At 43.1% G+C, this 19,505-nt stretch overlaps 2 protein-coding genes across 3 annotated transcripts; both read left to right on the top strand.

The window, feature by feature from the left end:
* The first annotated feature begins 3,395 nt into the window (after window positions 1–3,395).
* LOC131681658 (uncharacterized protein DDB_G0271670) lies at window positions 3,396–6,934 on the top strand. Of its 2 annotated transcripts, XM_058962593.1 has the most exons (5): window positions 3,396–3,550; window positions 3,783–4,338; window positions 4,410–4,793; window positions 4,847–5,044; window positions 5,116–6,934. In XM_058962593.1, the coding sequence occupies exons 2-5, from the start codon at window positions 4,049–4,051 to the stop codon at window positions 5,810–5,812; spliced, it is 1,569 nt and encodes a 522-aa protein (XP_058818576.1). In that variant the 5' UTR covers window positions 3,396–3,550; window positions 3,783–4,048; the 3' UTR covers window positions 5,813–6,934. The 2 variants fall into 2 exon arrangements, with proteins under 2 accessions (XP_058818576.1, XP_058818575.1); XM_058962592.1 differs by lacking the exon at window positions 3,396–3,550 and having other exon boundaries at window positions 3,560–4,338.
* A 3,821-nt stretch (window positions 6,935–10,755) lies between these two features.
* LOC131679834 (uncharacterized protein K02A2.6-like) lies at window positions 10,756–11,688 on the top strand. Its single transcript, XM_058960583.1, has one exon. The coding sequence runs from the start codon at window positions 10,756–10,758 to the stop codon at window positions 11,686–11,688; it is 933 nt and encodes a 310-aa protein (XP_058816566.1).
* The last annotated feature ends 7,817 nt before the right edge of the window (window positions 11,689–19,505 follow it).

Raw genomic sequence — 19,505 nt, 5'->3', positions numbered from 1 at the left:
TTTGCGGATTCTTTTTGGTACGGCTTTCGCTAGCTGGCAGTGTGGCCACATCCTCCAATTTTCTGGAACATTGCTGAATTTTGGATTATGCTTCCGAAAGACTATTTTAATAAATCACAGGTTTTTGCCAATTTCAACCTGGAAATGTACTTTAAGTAGCTGCACATTTTTGTATTGTCTCGGAAGGATAAATTTAAACAAACAAAAGATTGTTGCAAATTTCAGATTGTCAATATACGCGCAAGCAACAAATAACGAATATAAACTGCGCAATTGGATTATCGCTGTTAATGGTTGGAAATATTCCAATTTGTTCTTTATTGTTTGTTATTGTTATAGCCCTTAAAAGGGCTTTTAATTTAACAATAATAACATGCAGAATGGAACAATAATTATTAGTCAGCTTCAACTGAGGTTTGCCAACTCTTCCAGCCGTGCTTTTTACATCGGATCACCCCCAGCGGTAGCTGTGATCAAATGCAGCACTCATCGCAGCGCATTGTCAACATGCATGATTGCTACTGCTGTTCTTTACGGCCCGACGTTCGACGGGAGAATAAAGTCGCTCGAGAAATGATATTCTTTAAACAGTCGAGGATGACGTCATTCATAGAAGCGTAGTGTGCTAGGTGCTCAAATCTGTCGTACGAGACGCTATAGGCACGATGTTATTTGTCTGGCAAAAGAGCAACAACTGATTCAAACAGGCACGCGGCACATTTATTTATAACTTTTCGTGTTCGTTTGAATCACTAACCTGTCAATAGGGACGGCACTGCCGGGGATAGATTGACTGATGTATGGGAGTTTTCACGTTTTCGATTTTGCTTGTTTTTCAATAGTGTTCATTTTTGCTTGTTTTTCAATAGTGTGATATTGAAATACAAAAATTGTCACGTCATTTCATGATTAGAATCATCAGCGCCTAGCGGTAGTCATGGTATCTACTACCTACCATCGAAGAAAGCTGACATGACACGCAGCAGCTGCTACGCTTACAACGTCAGAACACAAACTAACGAATTTTTCTTGTGTTCTCTTTTTATACCCGTCGCAGCTCATTCGATGAAAAAGAGGCAGTCCCAGCAACGCTTGCTTTTTGAGCGAATTGTACCAACCAATCATGGATCAGATAATTACTACTTTCATAAAATCCATTATTTCCGCTATTTTTAGTAATTGTACATACTACCGAATTGGATACAAAATTGTTGTACATATTTCCAATCAGATAGCGTAATAATCTTATTTTTTTCATTCAGTACAAAGGCAGATATTCACGTTTAAAAAATCGTGTAAAACTCTGGCAGAAAGTTTTGAAACGGGACCCCTATATTGAAACGTTAGAAGTATTCTACTTCAAAAAATTTCGACGTCTCAGTGAGTTACATGGTTGCTTTCGTTTTGTACAGGAAAACGTACAAATTTGTCTCAAAACAAGATGTAGCGACCTTTTTCTTTTTTTTTTTGGTTTTTGCGTGAGGCAAAACTTGAGCGCAAGGTCGAAAATTGAGAAATCTGTGCATTGTACAAGAAAAATATGGAAATCTGGGCATTAAAACTGGAAATCTGTTCAGTTTTTGAAATCTATGCTTCATATTTAAAATCTGTGCACCTGGCATCCCTGTTTTTGTATGACAATTCGATGTTAACATTTCAAGACATTAAACACAATTGGCGATTTGCGGCAAAACCAAAATTAGTCATGCGCCACCTACCCAGTCAGCAAATTTTCTGGCAGAGACCGCTCTGCTAGATTTCTGTAAGTCTTGGTTTGGCAGCCCTGTCAGATTTCTGCGCGTCGGGTTAGTTGAGCTAGGGTGAACTCGGTTTCGCTCGTGTTTTCTGGCAAATTTTGACAGGAACCGAGCAAAACCCTTGCATAACTCGGACATAAACTGTGCAAAGATCCTGGCAATTCCTACCTGGTAGAATTTAGCACGAATCGGGCAAAACATCTGACAAAGATGTGGCAGGAAGCGCACAGATCTTGGCTGTACATTCCTGGGTGGATTCTGGATAAAAGTGAGCAGCATCGGTTGGTTTAACCGCTTCTGTCAGAAACGGTTGTTGCATTTGAACGAATTCTTTGCCAGAATTCTCACACAAATCGGGCAAAATGGTCGCAGAAACTCTGCCATCATCAATTTCGCTTTGATCAACTTTTGCTAACTTTCTGCTTGTCACGGTGACTGGGTATGATTCAGCTCATGAACTCATGAAAAAATTTAAATTTTTGTTTTTGACAGAAGCGGTTAAACTAACCGATGCTGCTCACTTTTAGCCAGAATCCAGCCAGAAATGTACGGTCAAGACTTCTGTACGTTTCCTGCCGCATCTTTGTCAGATATTTTGCTCGATTCGTGCTAAATTCTACCAGATAGGTATTACCAGGATCTTTGCACGATTTATTAAATAAATTTTATTTAATTTGTATTTGCTTTCTGCTTGTCGCGGTGACTGCAGTTACTAGAGCACTCTAGTTAGAGTGCGGCCAAGACGCGTTTGAGCACTCCCTCTAAGAACGGTTGGTTTCAAAATCGTCCAATGAAGGACGTTCGTTGGACCAATTTGGACAACGTCCAAATAACCGTTCAACGAATGTCCATCGTTGGACCCGTGTTGAACGATTTTGAAACAATTTTTTGGACGTCTCAGTGGGCTCTAACTAGAGTGCTCTACTCACGTATATGGCACCCCTATCCCATTTGTATTGAACTGACATAAGTCAACATCTCAGCGGGCACACAAATTATGGGCCCCACTGACAGTTCAAATTGTTCGGCTTGTTTTGCTCGAAGCTCGATTTTCATTAGACAGATACCGTACGGCATGACTCAATTTTTAGACATTTGTTAAACAGTGAAAATATTGGATAACTAATTGAAGAAATGTGTTGTTTTGGGCATGTCGGTGAATAACAGAAACTTTACACCATGGTGCACCAGCAAATTAAACGAACTCGACTATCGCAAAATTGTGTCGAATGAAATTGATTCTGTTTATTGTGGATCGACCCTAACGCGACGTTTTAGATGTTGGCATAGAAATCATGGCGGCGTAGCAGATACCTGGCTCTACTAGTTACCAGTCTTTTTGATATAAAGGTTTCGATAAAGTTCTGCCAGTGACCAGTAAAGCTGAACCGGGAATGAGCCAGAATTCCGGCTGGTTCCAGCTACTATTCCGGCTCCAGTGACGCAACCGATTCTAACTAGAATCGGTTGTGTCACTGGAACCGGAATACTAACTGGAACCAACCGGAACTCTGGCTCAATTCCGACTGAACTTTACTGGGTGGAAGCGGTTGCCGTTTTGACCGATTTTTACTATTCGTCTCTCTCTATTCTCTCTGGTGCAGTAGATGTCAACGATGTCAACAATCGCGTAAAACTACTTTAGCGCAGTGCAGTGTCAAAATTTGAAGATGTGTACGTTTTCATCGACGAGGAAGGAACATTGGACTTTGTGAAAAAGTTACCTGTCGCTCAGATAATCGATTGAAAATTTTGAATTTACCTGTAGTTTGCTACAATAGTTATCTTTAAAGGTATATACAAAGTGAATACTGTTGGTTCAGTTCGTGTGTGAATAGATGTGGATTGTTTACTTTAGAAACAATTTGTCCGTTTCAAATTTTGACAGTTCTGATTCGACATTTGAAAATTCTTGCTTTACTCAGAGGCCTGCACCAACATAAGCAGAAGCTTTTGAAGCAGAACATCTACGGACTCGAAGAAAGTGAAAAAGTTCTCCATGTTTGATTCGTTTTTCATCTCTAGGTGTGTTTCAACGTAAAAATCGAAATTTTTCATTCAATTCGCTTAGAAAGAGGAGCTAAGTTGAGCTAAAAGATGCGGAATAATTTTTGAACAGAGTTGTGCTGAAAAATTCCGATTTGCGCTACGATATTCCAAACACCTCATCGATCGGCACTGTGCTTTGGGGGTTGAACGATTACTGAAAGAATTTTAATGGATACTGTGGTTTAAGCTGCCATAAGAAACAATCTGGCCAAAACAAATGGTTTATTAAATAGTGTCCTGAAATGGATGTAGATTCGCCCAATTCTCTCAAACGATGTTCCAGCGCCCCTCACATTAATAACTTGTTACCCACGACGGTCGTTGGAGTGCACTCGTCAGTTGTGCCAATGGACGTAGGACAATCACATCAGGATACTCCTTCAGAAATACCTGCAGTAGCTCAAACGCAGTCGACAGTGCGTCCATCAAATTCTGGATTTAATCAACAGCAGCAACAATCACCACAGCAGCTACATGCAATGTCCTCTTCCAGTACTTCCAACTTACAAACTGCCGGTGTTTTGGCTCATAGGTATGTCTTATAAACAAATTAATAATCGTAACCGCAATGGAAGTTAAATTCTTGCTATTCGATTTTTTTAGAGATCCTCCACCAACATCATTTTCTAATATTTTTACGCCACGGGCTCGTCGATTCTCGGCTAGCTTCAGCCCACTAGCAGTTATCTCCAACGGCAGTTCCAGTCCTAGTCGATCTGGCAGCTGCACTCCCGGCCCACGACTAACGCCACGGATATCTCAGTTACGCCAGGAGGAGTGCGCCGATTTGAGTAATAGTCGGGAGGTGAATCACGAACGAGAAATCCACTCGGCCATGCAAATGTCGCAGAGTTACGAAGATCTTACGCTGGTCACCGAAAACTGGTCATTTTCGTCCAGTACCAAAAACGATGATTTAGTCAATCCACTGCATGTAGCATTGCCGTCTATTGGAACAAATTATTGCTCTAGTCCTTCTCCTACCAGGTAATTGACACGCATGTTTGAATCATTGACTATCTGACCGATTGCAATTTTAGTCGCGGCGGTTTGGGATTACAGTATCCTACTACTTCGCCATCGCCGACGCGGAAGTTCGTCACTCGACGTTCGATGTCTCCATGCCCTATTCGGCCAAGTCCGCTGAGTTCTTCAGTGAAACGAAAGTTCGATCTAGATGAAAACTACGTAAGCAGCTACTCTCCACCACCCATGAAGAAGATCTTTACCTCAGACAGGTAGGTTGATTCGGTAAATTTGGAATGTTGCATTGTCGAACAAATTGTTCGAATTTTGGTTCTATTTATAGAGGTTCATCTCCAGTGTGCCAAACTCCATCACCCTCGCCAATATGCCCAAGCCCAGACTCATCGACTGCCTCGTTCGAAAATGGCAGCAATAATGTATCAAACAGCGGTCGAATAACTCCGAAATTCTTTGTCACCAAACTTTCAACGTCTGCAGCTGGGAGCAGCTTGTTTGGTGGGGGTAGTAATGGTGCTGCTGGCGGCACTGCCATCGGAATCAATAATGCCACCAGCTTGGCACTTCCACTACACACCGATTCACCCCCACCTTCTTCGTCCTCATCATCTCCAATGATGATGGACTGTGGCGTTAGTAGCAGCAGTGGGCACAATCCGTTGGAAGCGGACAACAAACTGGGGCAACAAAACATGACGGTCAGCAGTTCTGAGGGGACAAAAATTGATTGTGATGAGGACATCACTGACTTGAATGCAGTAGCCAGTAGTACTAGCATTATGACTACGGAATCCTCCGAGACAGTAATGAGTGAAGCTTTGAAAGCTCCTCGTTCTCTGGAAAATAGTAGCGAATCGGAGTTGCTGGATAGCAGTAGCAACAGGTTGAGCACTAGTAGTAACACTAGTAATGATAACAATAGTAAAAGTAATAGCTCTCTGTGTCCGTTGGCATTCGGTTCATCTACCAGTAACGGAAGTGGAGCATTTCTGACAAACAATGTTGAAATAGCGGAGACTTGAGGCAAAACACGTCACGATTGTACGTTGAAGTAGGACAAACCAATAAGATACACATACGCTAACACGCTTAGGAAAACAAATGGAGACTTTGTTTTCCAATACATTTTCTTTAATTGATGTGTAGTATAGTCATATTCTAGGCTTCTTTAATTTTGAATTATAACAAAACAACTGTCTAGAGACTGTTTCCGAGAAGCGACAGCTAAGTGCGAAACAAATCGCTTGGTAGACCGTTTAGGGATGTATTCGACGCAATCAGAATACAAGCTAAATTCTTAGTTTTTTCGGAAATCACCAGAAACACAGAATTGAATTATAATCATTTCTGGAATGTTACAACTTGTTACGTATGATAATTCATGCTGAAGGTTTATAATTTACGTTGCATGAAGCCAAATATTTAACATTTAAGTCGTTTTTGAACATTTCTCCGTTGGATAATTTTTCTCTACTTTGGGCATGTCTGCTTCCGAATCGCAAAACCATGTTCTATAAATTTGATCGCCGTAAAGTTATGAAATGAAGTTTCGTTCGTAGATTGTTAGAGATTTGAACATTACACATATACTACAATGTTTGGTTTCAGAAATTTTTTCCGAGGCGTGAATTACTTTAGTTTGTTAATTCCTTTTTGCGCAAACAACTTTATACCAGATAGATTAGGGATTCTGAGGTCGAGCGACACCATCAGAAAAAACAATCCAATACCAAATAACTAATCTAGACGACAACTAGTATCGAAAAAGCAAATACAACACTGCGATTTAATACTTGATATTATTACGGATGAAATCAAAATGCAGAAATCACTGAATCAATGGCTTATTAGTATCACTGGAAAAGCAATAGCAATAGTACGTTAATGGAAAGTGATAGACCGCTTCTTCGGTGTTTTGATCATTCGTATTGATCATGGTATTGTTTCTCCAAACCTAAAGCAAATGTGTTCCACTTTTTTACCCTCCATCTGATTTGTTGTATTTTTCTTAAAAATGGAAATTCTTTTTCACAGAAACTTTTGAATATATCGTTCTTTCTTATGAAACCATGAATTTAATCCAATCAAGTATATTAGGGTTAGTTAAATAAAAAAGTGATAATAAAATATAGTACTGAACAAAATTGTAGTTTTATTATTCCTCGAAATATACTTTATTTTGTTTACAGAGATTTTAACCCGAGGGCCATTCGCCTTTTTTCGGTTAAGAAAAATTCAATCTAATCTGTAGAGAATCAAACCCAAGTGAGCTCCGTACAACGCAATCGATCTATCAAATACCACCCCTAGAAATTATCTTAAACTATAGCTTCAAACGAAAGGTCTACGTGACAATTTAATGCTATTCACCCTTATTCTTGTTTACGACGAATGTGAGATTCGTTCGAACGAATAGTAAGCCAATTTAATTTTGCTGCCGTAAACGGGAGCCGGAACCACTTTCGAACGAATCTCGCAGGCCCACGTCGCCCGTGCAATAGCATTGGGTTGTTTTGATTTTAACAAAGGCAGATGTTGGCTAGGACAAAATGGCTGCCTAGCAGGGGGCTGCGTTTAGCCCTCGTCCCCGTGAGCGGTTTAGGTGCTGATTAATTAAGCCATTTAGCTCGTGTTTCCGTGAGTCATTCAGCTCCTGCCTTATCACGATCTACTTGGATAGTGTTACATTGATATCTGGCAACAGGGGAAGAGCGGAAATAAAAAAACTAGTTTGGCAAATGGACGCCGTTTTATTTACGTTAAAAATAAAGTCCCGTACCGAATATATTCATCACGGTAACATTTGGCGACGAGATAAACCGCAACTGCCAAGTCAATTAATAAACAAGTGATTAAATTCGGAGCGTAGACATTGATCGAATTCGTGAAAGTAAATAATAATGAACCGGTAAATCCCGGAACAGTGCGCGAAACGGGTCAAGAGAATCCGTCGGAAGATTAAACATGGATGGCTTGGCAGGATCAGGGGTTCCAAAATTCGATCCCAGTGACACATCTACCGTGTCAAGTCGCTGGAAGAAATGGAAGCGGTCGTTTGAAATCTCTCGAAGTCAATAATGTTACTGTCGCAGCCAGAAAAAGGTCGTACTTACTGCGCTTCGCAGGAACTGAAGTGCAGGACATTTACTTCAATCTAAAAGGAGATGTAGATTTAGTAGTTCCAGATGGGTCCGATGTTAACAAAGCGGCAGTGAAGCTATTGGATGATTACTTTTTACCATTGAAATGTTTGCCTCGCGAACGGCACATTTTCAGAAATTTGGAACAAGCACCAGACGAGTCTATTGAAAAAATTACTCTACGATTGCAAGAGCAGGGTCAACTTTGCGAATATGGCGAGTAGCTAGAAGTAGCCATCCAGGAACAGACATTTGAAAAAGGTTTTTCAGACGAGCTGCGGGCCAAAATCTTGACTAAAGGCGACATGACACTAGCACAGACGGTAGAGTTAGGCCGTTCACTAGAAACTATTGCGAAACACAAGAAGAATCTTCAGAAATGGGAGGAAGTCCGTCGAGTTTCCACCAGTGCACGCGGAGAGTGCTTTCGTTGCGGCAGAAGTGGCCACTACGCCAACGACGAAGATTGTCTTGCCAGAGACAAGAGATGTGAAAAGTGTCATCTAGTGGGACATTTCAAAAGGTGTTGTAAAACCTTTCGGTTGCTGTACCGACTGGTACAGCAGCCGAAAGGTAAAGTTAGACAAATCAACAGTGATGATTCTACCTGCGACGAACTTGAGGCGGAAGGTTCTAATGACGATGATGGTTAAAGCATAAATTATATCTTTGCTACTAACCCCGATACAAACGATACAGTAACTTGTAAAGTTGGGGGTGTGAAACTGGATTGGCTTGTGGATTCGGGAGCCAGCGTGAATGTAATAAGTGAAGCAGCATGGGAATATTTAAAATCGCATAAGGTTAAGGTCGAACGACAGACCCGTCAGGTATCGAAGAAGCTTTTGACGTATGGTAACCATTGTTTGACGGTGAAAGGTATGTTTACCGCCACGATATCGACCAAGGAAACATTAATCAATGATCAAGTATACGTAGTCAAGGAAAATGGTGCGAACTTGCTGGGACGCAAGGCAGCAACTGGACTGAATATCTTGAAGATCGACACGTTGATTTGTTCTGTCCGACATCATGAAGCGGCGATTGGGAAGGTGAAAGGGGTATTGGTTGCCATCGAAATTGATCCAAAGATAAATCCGATTCAGCATACGCAATGCAGAATTCCAATACCACTTCAATCAAAAGTAGAACAAGAGATACAAAAACTGCTGCCCCAAGACATAATTGAACCTGCTCCACTTGACTCGCCATGGATCTCAAGATTTGTTGTTAGACCGAAGGCAGGTAACAAAGACGAAGTGAGGCTTTGTGTGGATATGCGGGATGCAAATAGGGCGATCGTACCTCAGCATCATCCGTTGCCGATATTCGACGATATAATTCCGCATCTGAACAACTGCAAAATCTTTTCAAAGATTGACCTCAACAAAGCATTCCACCAGGTCGAGATGACAGAAAGCTCCAGAGCAATAACGATCTTCGCGACTCATAATGGTTATTTCCGTTACAAGCGCCTGAATTGCGCTGCGCATCGGAAATTTTCCAAAGTGTAATCGACCGAATTTTGGCTGGAATTCCCAGAGTGAAAGTATTTATTGATGATATCTTAATTTTTGGATCTACTATGAAAGAACATGATCGAACACTGACCGCAGTACTGAATCGGTTGAAGGAAAATGGATTGACTATCAATGAAAGCAAGTGCGAATATAGACGGGATCAAGTTAAATTTATGGGGCACCAACTGACTGCCGAAGGAATCAGTCCAGCCGACGATAAGGTACAAACCATTCGTAATTTTCGGAATCCTACAACGGTTGAGGAGCTGCGAAGCTGCCTAGGGCTAACCAATTACCTCGGAAAATTTGTTTCCTGATTTATCAACATTAACCGCACCACTTCGAGAGCTGCTACACAACAATGTTCGTTTCAACTGGAAACCGAATCACTCTGCTGCTTTTGAACGAATTAAAAGAGAACTGGCCGATCTTCGCAATCTGGGGTATTATTCGCCAGATGACGAAACAATTTTAATAGCGGACGCCAGTCCAGTTGGACTCGGTGCAGTACTGCTGCAGGAACGTGCAGGAAAGAAACGAATGATATGCTACATTAGTAAAGGTTCGTCCACTGCGGAAAAAGCGTACGCTCAAAATGAACAAGAGGCGCTGGCATTAGTGTGGGTTACAGAGAGACTGGAGGCATATTTGAGAGGGTTGGAATTTTTGTTAGTCACCGATCACGAGCCTCTAAAAGTCATATTTGGATCAAAACGAAAGCAATGTTCGCGCATAGAGCGGTGGGCATTGAGATTGCAGCAGTTCAGGTACAAGATTGTCCACGTTTCTGGAAAAGCAAACATCGCAGATCCATTATCACGATTGCCGAGCTTTACGGAGTGCACCACCTACGATACGTATGGGGAAGAAATGCTGCTTCTTGTCCGCGATGCTGCGAAACCTACTGCACTCGACATGCCGGAATTGCTGGAACACACTCTGAATGATACAGAATTGGCATCGGTAAAGGAAGCATTGAACATCGGTCGTTGGAGCGAAAAATTGAAGGCTTATCATCCATTCAAAGATGAGCTTACGGTAGTTGGTGACACCATTATGAGAGGTGAAAGAATTGTCATTCCGATAAGTTTGCGTCAACGTGTATTGAAGCTGGCGCACATTGGCCATCCTGGCATTGAAAGGACGAAACAGCGGTTGCGAGCCAAGGTCTGGTGGCCACACATCGACAAAGATACAGAAAAATCAGTTAAAACTTGCCTTGATTGTCAAGTGGTAAGTAATGTGACGCGTCCGGAGCCGATGTGAATAAGGGAATTGCCAAACCAACCATGGGACACGTTAGCGATGGACATGTTAGGACCTCTTCCATCTGGAGAATCGATTCTGGTTCTGATTGATTTATACAGTCGCTTTAGAATTACCGAAGTTGTGATGAAGACAACAACAGAGGATATCATCGAAAAACTGAAGCAAAATTTTCTCAGGATGGGAATTCCCACCATCTTAATATCAGACAACGCAAGAAACTTCTCTAGTCAGAAGATGCAAAACTTCTGCACACAATTTGGAATTCAACTAACACATACAACACCATATTGGCCTCAAGCCAACGGCGAAGTGGAGAGACAGAACCGCTCCATTCTAAAAGCTTTAAGAATTGCAGAGGTCAACGGCACTGACTGGAAGGACGATCTACAAGAAGCAAACTATGTCTATTCAATCATACAACATCCAGCTACTGGTCGTACCCCAGCTGAATTAGTTTTCGGTAGACGGTTGCGTGACTGGATACCAGAGGTTGAACATTTCACAAACGGTGAACACGAGGAAATAATGGACTATAATAAGATCTATCGGTACAGGAGCAAGGGAAGATACGATTTAGCGCATGGTTGCAAGGATTCCAGTCTCGAGCCAAACGATCGGGTATTGATGAGGAACTTGATGCCTCAGAACAAGCTAGCGCCTCTCTACAATCCAATACCTGCAACAGTAATTGAGAAGCAAGGCAACAGTGTGATAATCGAAACCGAGGATGGTAAGAGGTTCAAGAGAAATTCAGCACACTTGAAAAAACTATCGACGTCCGGTGAACTGGAACAGCAGCAGCCGAGCGATGGGTCGACTACAGATTGGGGTACTCCATCCTCACCAGCTGCGGGGTCAAGTACACCAATAGTGGCAGCGGAGCAGATCGACGGGGCCGATAACCGTGGTAGACCAAGGCGTGATAAAAAGCGTCCATTGCGGTTTGATGATTTCGAAGTTGACATTTGAACAGTACATCATATTAATTTAAATTGACAGAAGGGGAATGTGTTACATTGATATCTGGCAACAGGGGAAGAGCGGAAATAAAAAAATAGTTTGGCAAATGGACGCCGTTTTATTTACGTTAAAAATAAAGTCCCGTACCGAATATATTCATCACGGTAACAGATAGTCCCCAACGATGAACTCACACTCCTCCGACCGATAGTTCCCCGACGGAGGAATTTCCCCCGACACCGATACCCGCTTCCTTGAGCCATTTATCTCCCAGCTTTATCGAGATGAACTGATATTATCCTACTCCGACTGAGAGTTCCCCGGCAACGGAATTTCTCTCTGTACCGGTGTTTGTCTCGTGAGCCAATTAGCTCCCCTTTTCGTCACGATTCTGTCGGGTAGTCTACGGGGGTGAATCTACCTTACCGTGAATTCCCCGGCAGTAGATTGCTCCCAACCCGATGTACCTTTCTGTGAGCCATTTAGCTCCTCGCTTCGTCGACTCGGTCTAGTCCCCGGCGGTGGAGCTAGCCTACTCAACGGGCCAGCCAGTAGGTGCTGAGGTCCATCCAGCGATTTCGGGTGGAGCGTAGCTTCCGGTTCACTGGCGCCCCAACGACCCATTTCTAGCTATTCGACACGGTTTACTCGATCTAATCCCCGACGGTGGATCTAGCCTACTCACGAGCTACCTGGTAGGGTGTCGAGGTCGGTCCAACGATTCCGGTGAAGCCTGACGTCCGGTTCACTGGCGCCCCGACGACCCTAACCTAGTGCTATATCGCGTACTACTCAACTGGTCCCCGGCGATGGACCTAGTCTACACCGTCTGAGAGTTCCCCGGCGCGCAACTTTCTTGAATACTAATGGATACTAACCATTCCTTCAGGATTTTGTAGTTCATTGATAGTACTTTCAAGATCACACTATTTCATATGCATATTTTTGCAACTTTTTTGGAAAACTGGCTAGGAAATATGGTATTTTTATCAAAGAAACAACTCTAACTCTTCCTATAAACATCGTATTGTTTTAAAATATTCAACAAAATTGTGGGTTTTTATAATGTCTAAAACATTGTAGAGAACATTGTTTTTGAGAAATGAATACGACAAAAGTTATTTTTAAAAAACTGATTTTTAAAGGGCACTAAAGAAAATGTCTTATAACAACAAAACGGCTGTAGTTAGAGAGTTAGTGTGTTCAGTAAAATTCAAAAAATTAAAATAGCATTCTCTACAACTTTGCAGAAGACTAAAACTGTCTACCTCCTTCCAGTAAAAAGTTATATTTCAGAAATGCCTTTACACTTCATTTTGGAACTTCTGAAAATGCGTCTGGATAATTCCAAAAACTTGTCTGAAGTCACCAAAACTCAAAACCTTATAGTTTAGCCGCAAAATCAGTGTTCCGAAATTTTAAAATCAATTACCTATTTCTGCTTGTATTTACCGAAACCGACATTCAGATTCAACGCCTCCCTCATTCATTTACTTTCCCACTGACTGAAATTTCATGCAGAATCGAATGCTTGAGTGCAGAGGAAATATAAATTCATTCACCAACCAAAGCATTCATTTGTTATTATGTCGACAGTTTGAAGGCAGAAGTTAGAATCTTCTACATTTTCGAGCATAAGTGAACTGCGTAATCTATATCTGATGCACTTTTGATCAATAATCCCTCTCAGAGCTAGCATAGAAATAAAATTCATTTTGCTTCGTACCTGAAAGCGCTGCGTCGGGAGAACGAATGACGATGGAAACGAATCAAAAATTTCATTCATCGCAGCGGGCATGAATTGAATTTCGTTTTCTTTCAAGTTCATGCAGCGATGTCAATTTTTTAAGCTCTGCGCAAAATAATCAAAGGCATGAAATTGCACATTTTGACCACTGTGCGGCGGCGGAATTTCTCCCGAAACCCAATTTGTGGTTTTCCGGCGGCGTTCTAGCCAGTGGTGCTACTTTGTTGGTCCCTTCGCCACTTCCTCTGCAGTTCGGAGAGTATACTCGTAACCACTCTGTTGACAGCGTGCCAGATACGCTCGTCGCGGCACATCTCTTCGACGTATTGTCCACTGTCACACCAAGCATACGCTTTCGGACTTCCTCGAATCTAGGGCATTCGAAGACTACATGTTCCGGCGCCTCTTGCACGTTCACACACTCCGGGCAAAGGGGTGATGAAGCGTGTCCAAACCGATGCAGGTACTTCCGGAAGCATCTGTGCCCTGACAAAGACTGGGTCAAATGGAAGTTCACCTTTCCATGTTTTCTATGTACCAAAGCAGACACATTTGGGATGAGTCGATGGGTCCACCTTCCTTTCTCCGCGTTGTCCCACTCTTGCTGCCACTTAGCCAACGAGTCCACTCGGACCAGTCTCCTTGCATTACGTTCATTTCTCCGCTGGTAGCATTCCACGTCCTCAGCCAGAGTGATGCAGATGGGAATCATCCCGGCAATTACATATACCGCCTCCGACGATATCGTCTATACGCACTCGCGACACGAACAGCCATTAGGCGAAACGTGCTTGCCAACTTCGTCCGGTTCCGCTTTGAGTTCAGCGCAGCAGCCCAGGCCGGTACTCCATACCTCAGTATTGAGGATGAGACACCCGCCAGGAGACGTCTCGTGCTGCCTCTTGCTCCTCCGTGATTCGGCATGATCCTTGCCAATGCGTTAGTTGTCCTCGCAGACATAGTCAGCATGGCTGTTGTAATTTAACCGATCGTCGACCATCACACCCAGGTGCTTCAGCGCCCGCATCGATGGGATGGACTGTCTCCCGACGCTGATCTCGATACGCTGGATTTTTTACAGTTGCTGACCAGCACTACCTCAGTCTTGTGATGAGCCAGCTGCAACTTGACTTCAGCCATCCAGGTTTCCACGATGTCTATTGTCTCTGCCGTCAACATCTCCACCTCCTCAAGGGTCTCTCCGGTTATCGTCAGGACAACATGATCTGCAAAACCGACGATCTCAACTCCTCTGGGCAGTTCCAGTGTTAACACTCCGTTGTACATTATATTCCAGAGCGTTGGGCCGAGTATGGAGCCCTGAGATACTCCCGCCATGACCCTAATCGACCTCTTCCCGATGTTCGTTTCGTAGACCAGTACTCGGTTCTGGAAGTAACTTTCCAGAATCTTGCACAGATAGTCCGGAACCCGCATTCTGTGCAGCGCTGTGGCGATGCCCTCCCCCCCCCCAGCTAGCACTGTTGAACGCGTTCTTCACGTCGATCGTGACCACGGCGCAGTAGCGGTTCCCCTTCTCTTTTGCTTCGACGTTTTCTCCGCGCTCTCTATGACTGTGCGGATGGCGTCGATATCCCTTTCCGGAACCCGAACTGCCTCTGCGATAGTCCGTTCTCACTTTCAGCATAGGTCGTCAGCCTGTTGAGGATGATCCTTTCCAGAAGTTTACCAAGAGTATCCAGCAGGCATATAGGCCGATACGATGATGGATCTCCTCTATCCGGTAAGTAGCCTTCGTCCAGGCATTTCTGTAGGACTATCCTGAACATGTCCGGAAACGCCAGGATCGCAGTCTTCAGTGCCACGTTGGGGGATACCATCCGGTCCGGGAGCTTTCTTCGCTTTCAGCCCTTTTGCCGCAATAAGAAGCTCGTCGTTGGAAACTTGATTGTCACCAGCATTTCCACCGTCTGCATCAACGTACGGTGTAGGCGGCCATACGGTTGGGTCGTGCTTCGGGAAAAGACCCTTCACGATAATTTTTAGTTTGTCAGCGCACATTTCGGCTGGCGTCATTGGACCCTTGATCCTGGCCATAATGACACGATATGCATTGCCCCAGGGGTTAGCGTCTACTTCTCTGCACAGCTCCCTGTAGCAGGTGGACTTGCTGAGCACTATCTCGCGTTTAAAATCAGCTCTGGCCGCCCGGAATGTTACTTTACACTCTTCTCTGACCGCCTCTGATCTTGCTCTTTGAACGCGTCTTCTGGCTTTTAGACAGGCAGTCCGGAGGATGCTGAGCCTTTCGTTCCACCAGTATGCCGGACGCCGGTAGTTCCTCGGCTCCATTTTCCTAGGCTTTGTTACATCGCATGTTCTCGCTAATGTTTCCGACAGCTCATCTGCGCTCAGAATTGGAGTGACGCTGTCAGCACGAAGTGCTTCCACAAAAAGGTGTTTGTCCTTTATTTTCCACTTCCGCTCGCCAGTCCTCACTCTCCGCGTTACAGTACAATTCCGCCGACCAATCGTGTAGTGGATAGCCTGGTGGTCGCTATGTGTATACTGCTCACTAACTCGCCAATTCATGTTATCCATCAGCGACGCGCTGCAGAATGTTACGTCTATGATGGATTCCCGGCCGTCTTTGCGGAATGTGCTAGCGGAACCTTCGTTGCACAGCCTTACGTCCAGCTTTGCCAGTGCTTACAATAGGATGTAACCTCTTGCGTTGGTCAGCCTGCTACCCCACTCCACGGCCCAAGCGTGTGTGTGTGTCTGTGTGTGAATGTAACGGACAAACTCTCATTCGTGTTTCTCAGCAATGGCTGAACCGATCTTATCCAAACCAATTTTAAATGAAATACTTATCAGTCAGACAGACGCTATTCTGGCTATTGGCTTGCTTTGTTTTTGATTTTGATGTTTAGTTTCCAAGATATGAATGTAGACACTACCAGCTAGGCATTTAACATTTAAACAGCGAGATATATTAAAATTTTGTGGAAAGAAGTTCAAGAATACAGTTATATCAAACTAAAATAATGCCCAAGCATTGAAAAGCGGTGGTGAGGGTGAGTGACGTGAACAAATTATGAACATGTTTGGGTCAATTTATTTACCTTCTTCTTCTTCTTTTTGATTGAGCTGTCCTATAGCTCGCAAGGGCCAGTTGCGTCGACTATATGCCCTGCAGTACTTTGGCTTTTAGCATTACAAATTGAGCATGGCTCTTTTACAAAAATCTACTATTTCTTCCAGAACAGTGGTATTTTTCTTACTCATCACATGTTTAAACATCTCCGTCATGTTTCTATAGCATCCGTCGAATTCATATTCACTTCGCAGTGTTCCATATTTAGGGCAATGTAGTATAAAGTGCTCTGCACTTTCGTGTTCATCACATAAATCACAGTTTGGATCTTCGACAATCTTCATTTTGTGCAACCAATAATTGGAATAATCATGGCCACTGATAAGACTGTTTAGGAGTCTGACTTGTTTAGCGCACATATCCAGTCCTGTGAACCATGGCGAGTAGCCGAATTTTTCAAATATTTCAAAGAATTTTCGTCCCTTTTCTCTTGAGTACTCTTGGTACCATTTGTTTGTCACTTCGGATTTCCGTTTTTTTTAATAGTATAATGCATCTTTTAGTAGCTGTGGATTCTTGGCTACTGTGAACGGTCTGGTTAACCCATTTTTGGCTAATTTATTTGCAATTTCGTTTCCGTGTATGTTTGTGTATGAGGGGATCCATTGAAAATCGGTGTTCCAGTTCTGCGCCGTTTCTAATATTCGCACGATGACGCTTTCTCCTTTGCCTTCTACCATGACGTTGCTCATCATAATTAATGATGATTTAGAATCCGTATAAATAACATAGTTCGCCAGCTGTTGACTTTCAATGATCCGTGTAGCTTCTAATATGGCCAGCAGCTCCGCCGATGTAATACTGGTTTCCAATGTTAGTTTTATACTGAATCGCTGTCCGGTATCCTCGACGTAGACTCCGATGGAACATTCATTTCCTTCTTTTGATGCGTCCGTAAAGATCTTACCACGACTGTGGTATCTCCCATTCATGGCACCGAGTGCCGCTTGTTTCAGCACTCTATCGTTCAATTCTTTCTTGGCAACCGTTATTCCATCCAAAGTGTGCCTGACTCCCACCGCTCGGTAGGCTGTAAACTTGATTATCGGTGATATCGAATCAAAAATTTCTTGATGTTCTAGATACATTAACTCCATGAATGAAAATTTGTCGTCGCTTATTTCATCTCGATCTTGTACCTTTATTGCCTTGAATTGTTTTGCTACGATGTTGTTCCTTGCCATAGTTCGACTTATTTCTCTGGCTGCGACATATTCTAATCTCAGTTTGCCCTCTGATAGCGTGTAGCACATTTATGGGGGTAGATTTTGAATGTCCGGTCGCTTTCCTCAAGCATTGATTGTTTACGATTTTAAGTTTTCTCAGATTTGATTTGCTGGCGTTGCTATGTGCTGTGCAGCCGTATTCCGCTACGCTCCGAATCAATGCTTCATAAAGTCTTAACGATACCTGTGGGTGGCTTCCGTGCTTGATTCCCGAGAGTACTTTTAACATGTTCTGCCTGTCCCTCAGTTTTTCACCCATTTGTCTAAGATGGGCTCCAAAATTTAACGTTTGATCGATGTGGACTCCCAGTAGCTTTAGTTTTTTAACTGTTTCGACGTCAATCCCGTTGATTTTGAGTGTTAGTTGTTTGTTATTGGCTTGAAACAAGATGGCCTTCGTCTTTTGCGTATTTATTTTGAAGTTCAGCTCATTAGCACTGGTCTGAAAACGGTCTAGGTATACTTGCGCCTTGTTATTGACCTCTGTGAGATTCTTGGCTTTCACAAGAACTCCGAAATCATCGGCGAACTGGACTAGCACCACGTCCTCGATTGCAATGCTATGCAATCCGAGAGTGTAAATGTTGAATAAGGTTGGCGACATGACGTCACCCTGAGGTAATCCATTACTTACAATTATTTCGATGGTTTCACTTCTCATACTCAATTGCAATGTTCGGTTTTTCAGGAAAGAGTCGACCCAAATTTGAATTTCGTTTGGAACCTTCAGTTTAGACATTATCTTGTCTAGCTTGTCCGTTTTTACTGCATTGAATGCGTTTGACAGGTCAATTGACACGAGGGCAATGACCTTTCCTTCTCTCTTCGCCTTCTTAATCTCGTTGATCAGGTACGACAGCACGTATTCGTGGACATGTGGTGCCTGCACCCGAATGATGTCGCCGGAAGAATATTGTTTTCCTCTAAAAAAAGTTTAAGCATGTTTAAAACCGCTGTGTTTGCCACTTTTGTAATAGTCGGTACAAGAGATATTGGTCGTTTTCCCTTCAGTGTTGATTGATCTCGTCCGGGTTTTGGTATTGGTACTACTTTAATTACTTTTAACTCGTCGCTTATCGATCCTCTGAACCACATTTTGTTCAGATCCTCAATGATTGTATCTGTAACAGCCGGGCTCAAATGAGCCAAGCTTTCGTAGGAGATAAGATCTACTCCTGGAGCTGATTTTTTCTTTTTGGTTGCCACAATGTTTCTCCATTTTTCACTAGTGAGTAAGGGATAGTCGACTATCTTTCCGTAGCTTGTATTCTGTACAGCATTATGTCTCTCGAAGTGTGTATCTAAGAACCGCTCAACCGCTTCTCTGTCGTCATGCAATATGTTATTTTACTTTCTTCTTTTTTTGTGGCCTGTTATCATTCCCACTTTTTGCCAAAGCTCCTTGGACGTGAAGAAGGGACTGATCTCACCTGGTAACGCCTCGAATTTCTTGCGTATTTCTTGCCATTTGAGCCTTTGGAATTTTGCTGCCTTCTTTTTATACGTTATGAGATTTTCCTGGCTTGATATGCGGTTGAACAGCCGTCGAGCTTGAGTTTTGTCTCTCCACGCTAGATCAACTTCCGCCGACCACCAATATTTCGGCGTTCGCTTGATTTTAAATGTGTTTCTTTTGACGATGTCCATGTTCAGCTTAGTTAGATCCGCTACTCGCTTCACATCAGATGAATCCAGTGCGGCAATATTTCTCAATACCTCTCGTCGATTGATGTAT

Source organism: Topomyia yanbarensis, chromosome 2 (genome assembly GCF_030247195.1).
Source record: "Topomyia yanbarensis strain Yona2022 chromosome 2, ASM3024719v1, whole genome shotgun sequence".
NCBI lineage: Eukaryota > Metazoa > Arthropoda > Insecta > Diptera > Culicidae > Topomyia > Topomyia yanbarensis.
The sequence above is the reverse complement of the archived record's forward strand: the minus strand, read 5'-3'. Positions and strand labels throughout refer to the sequence as shown.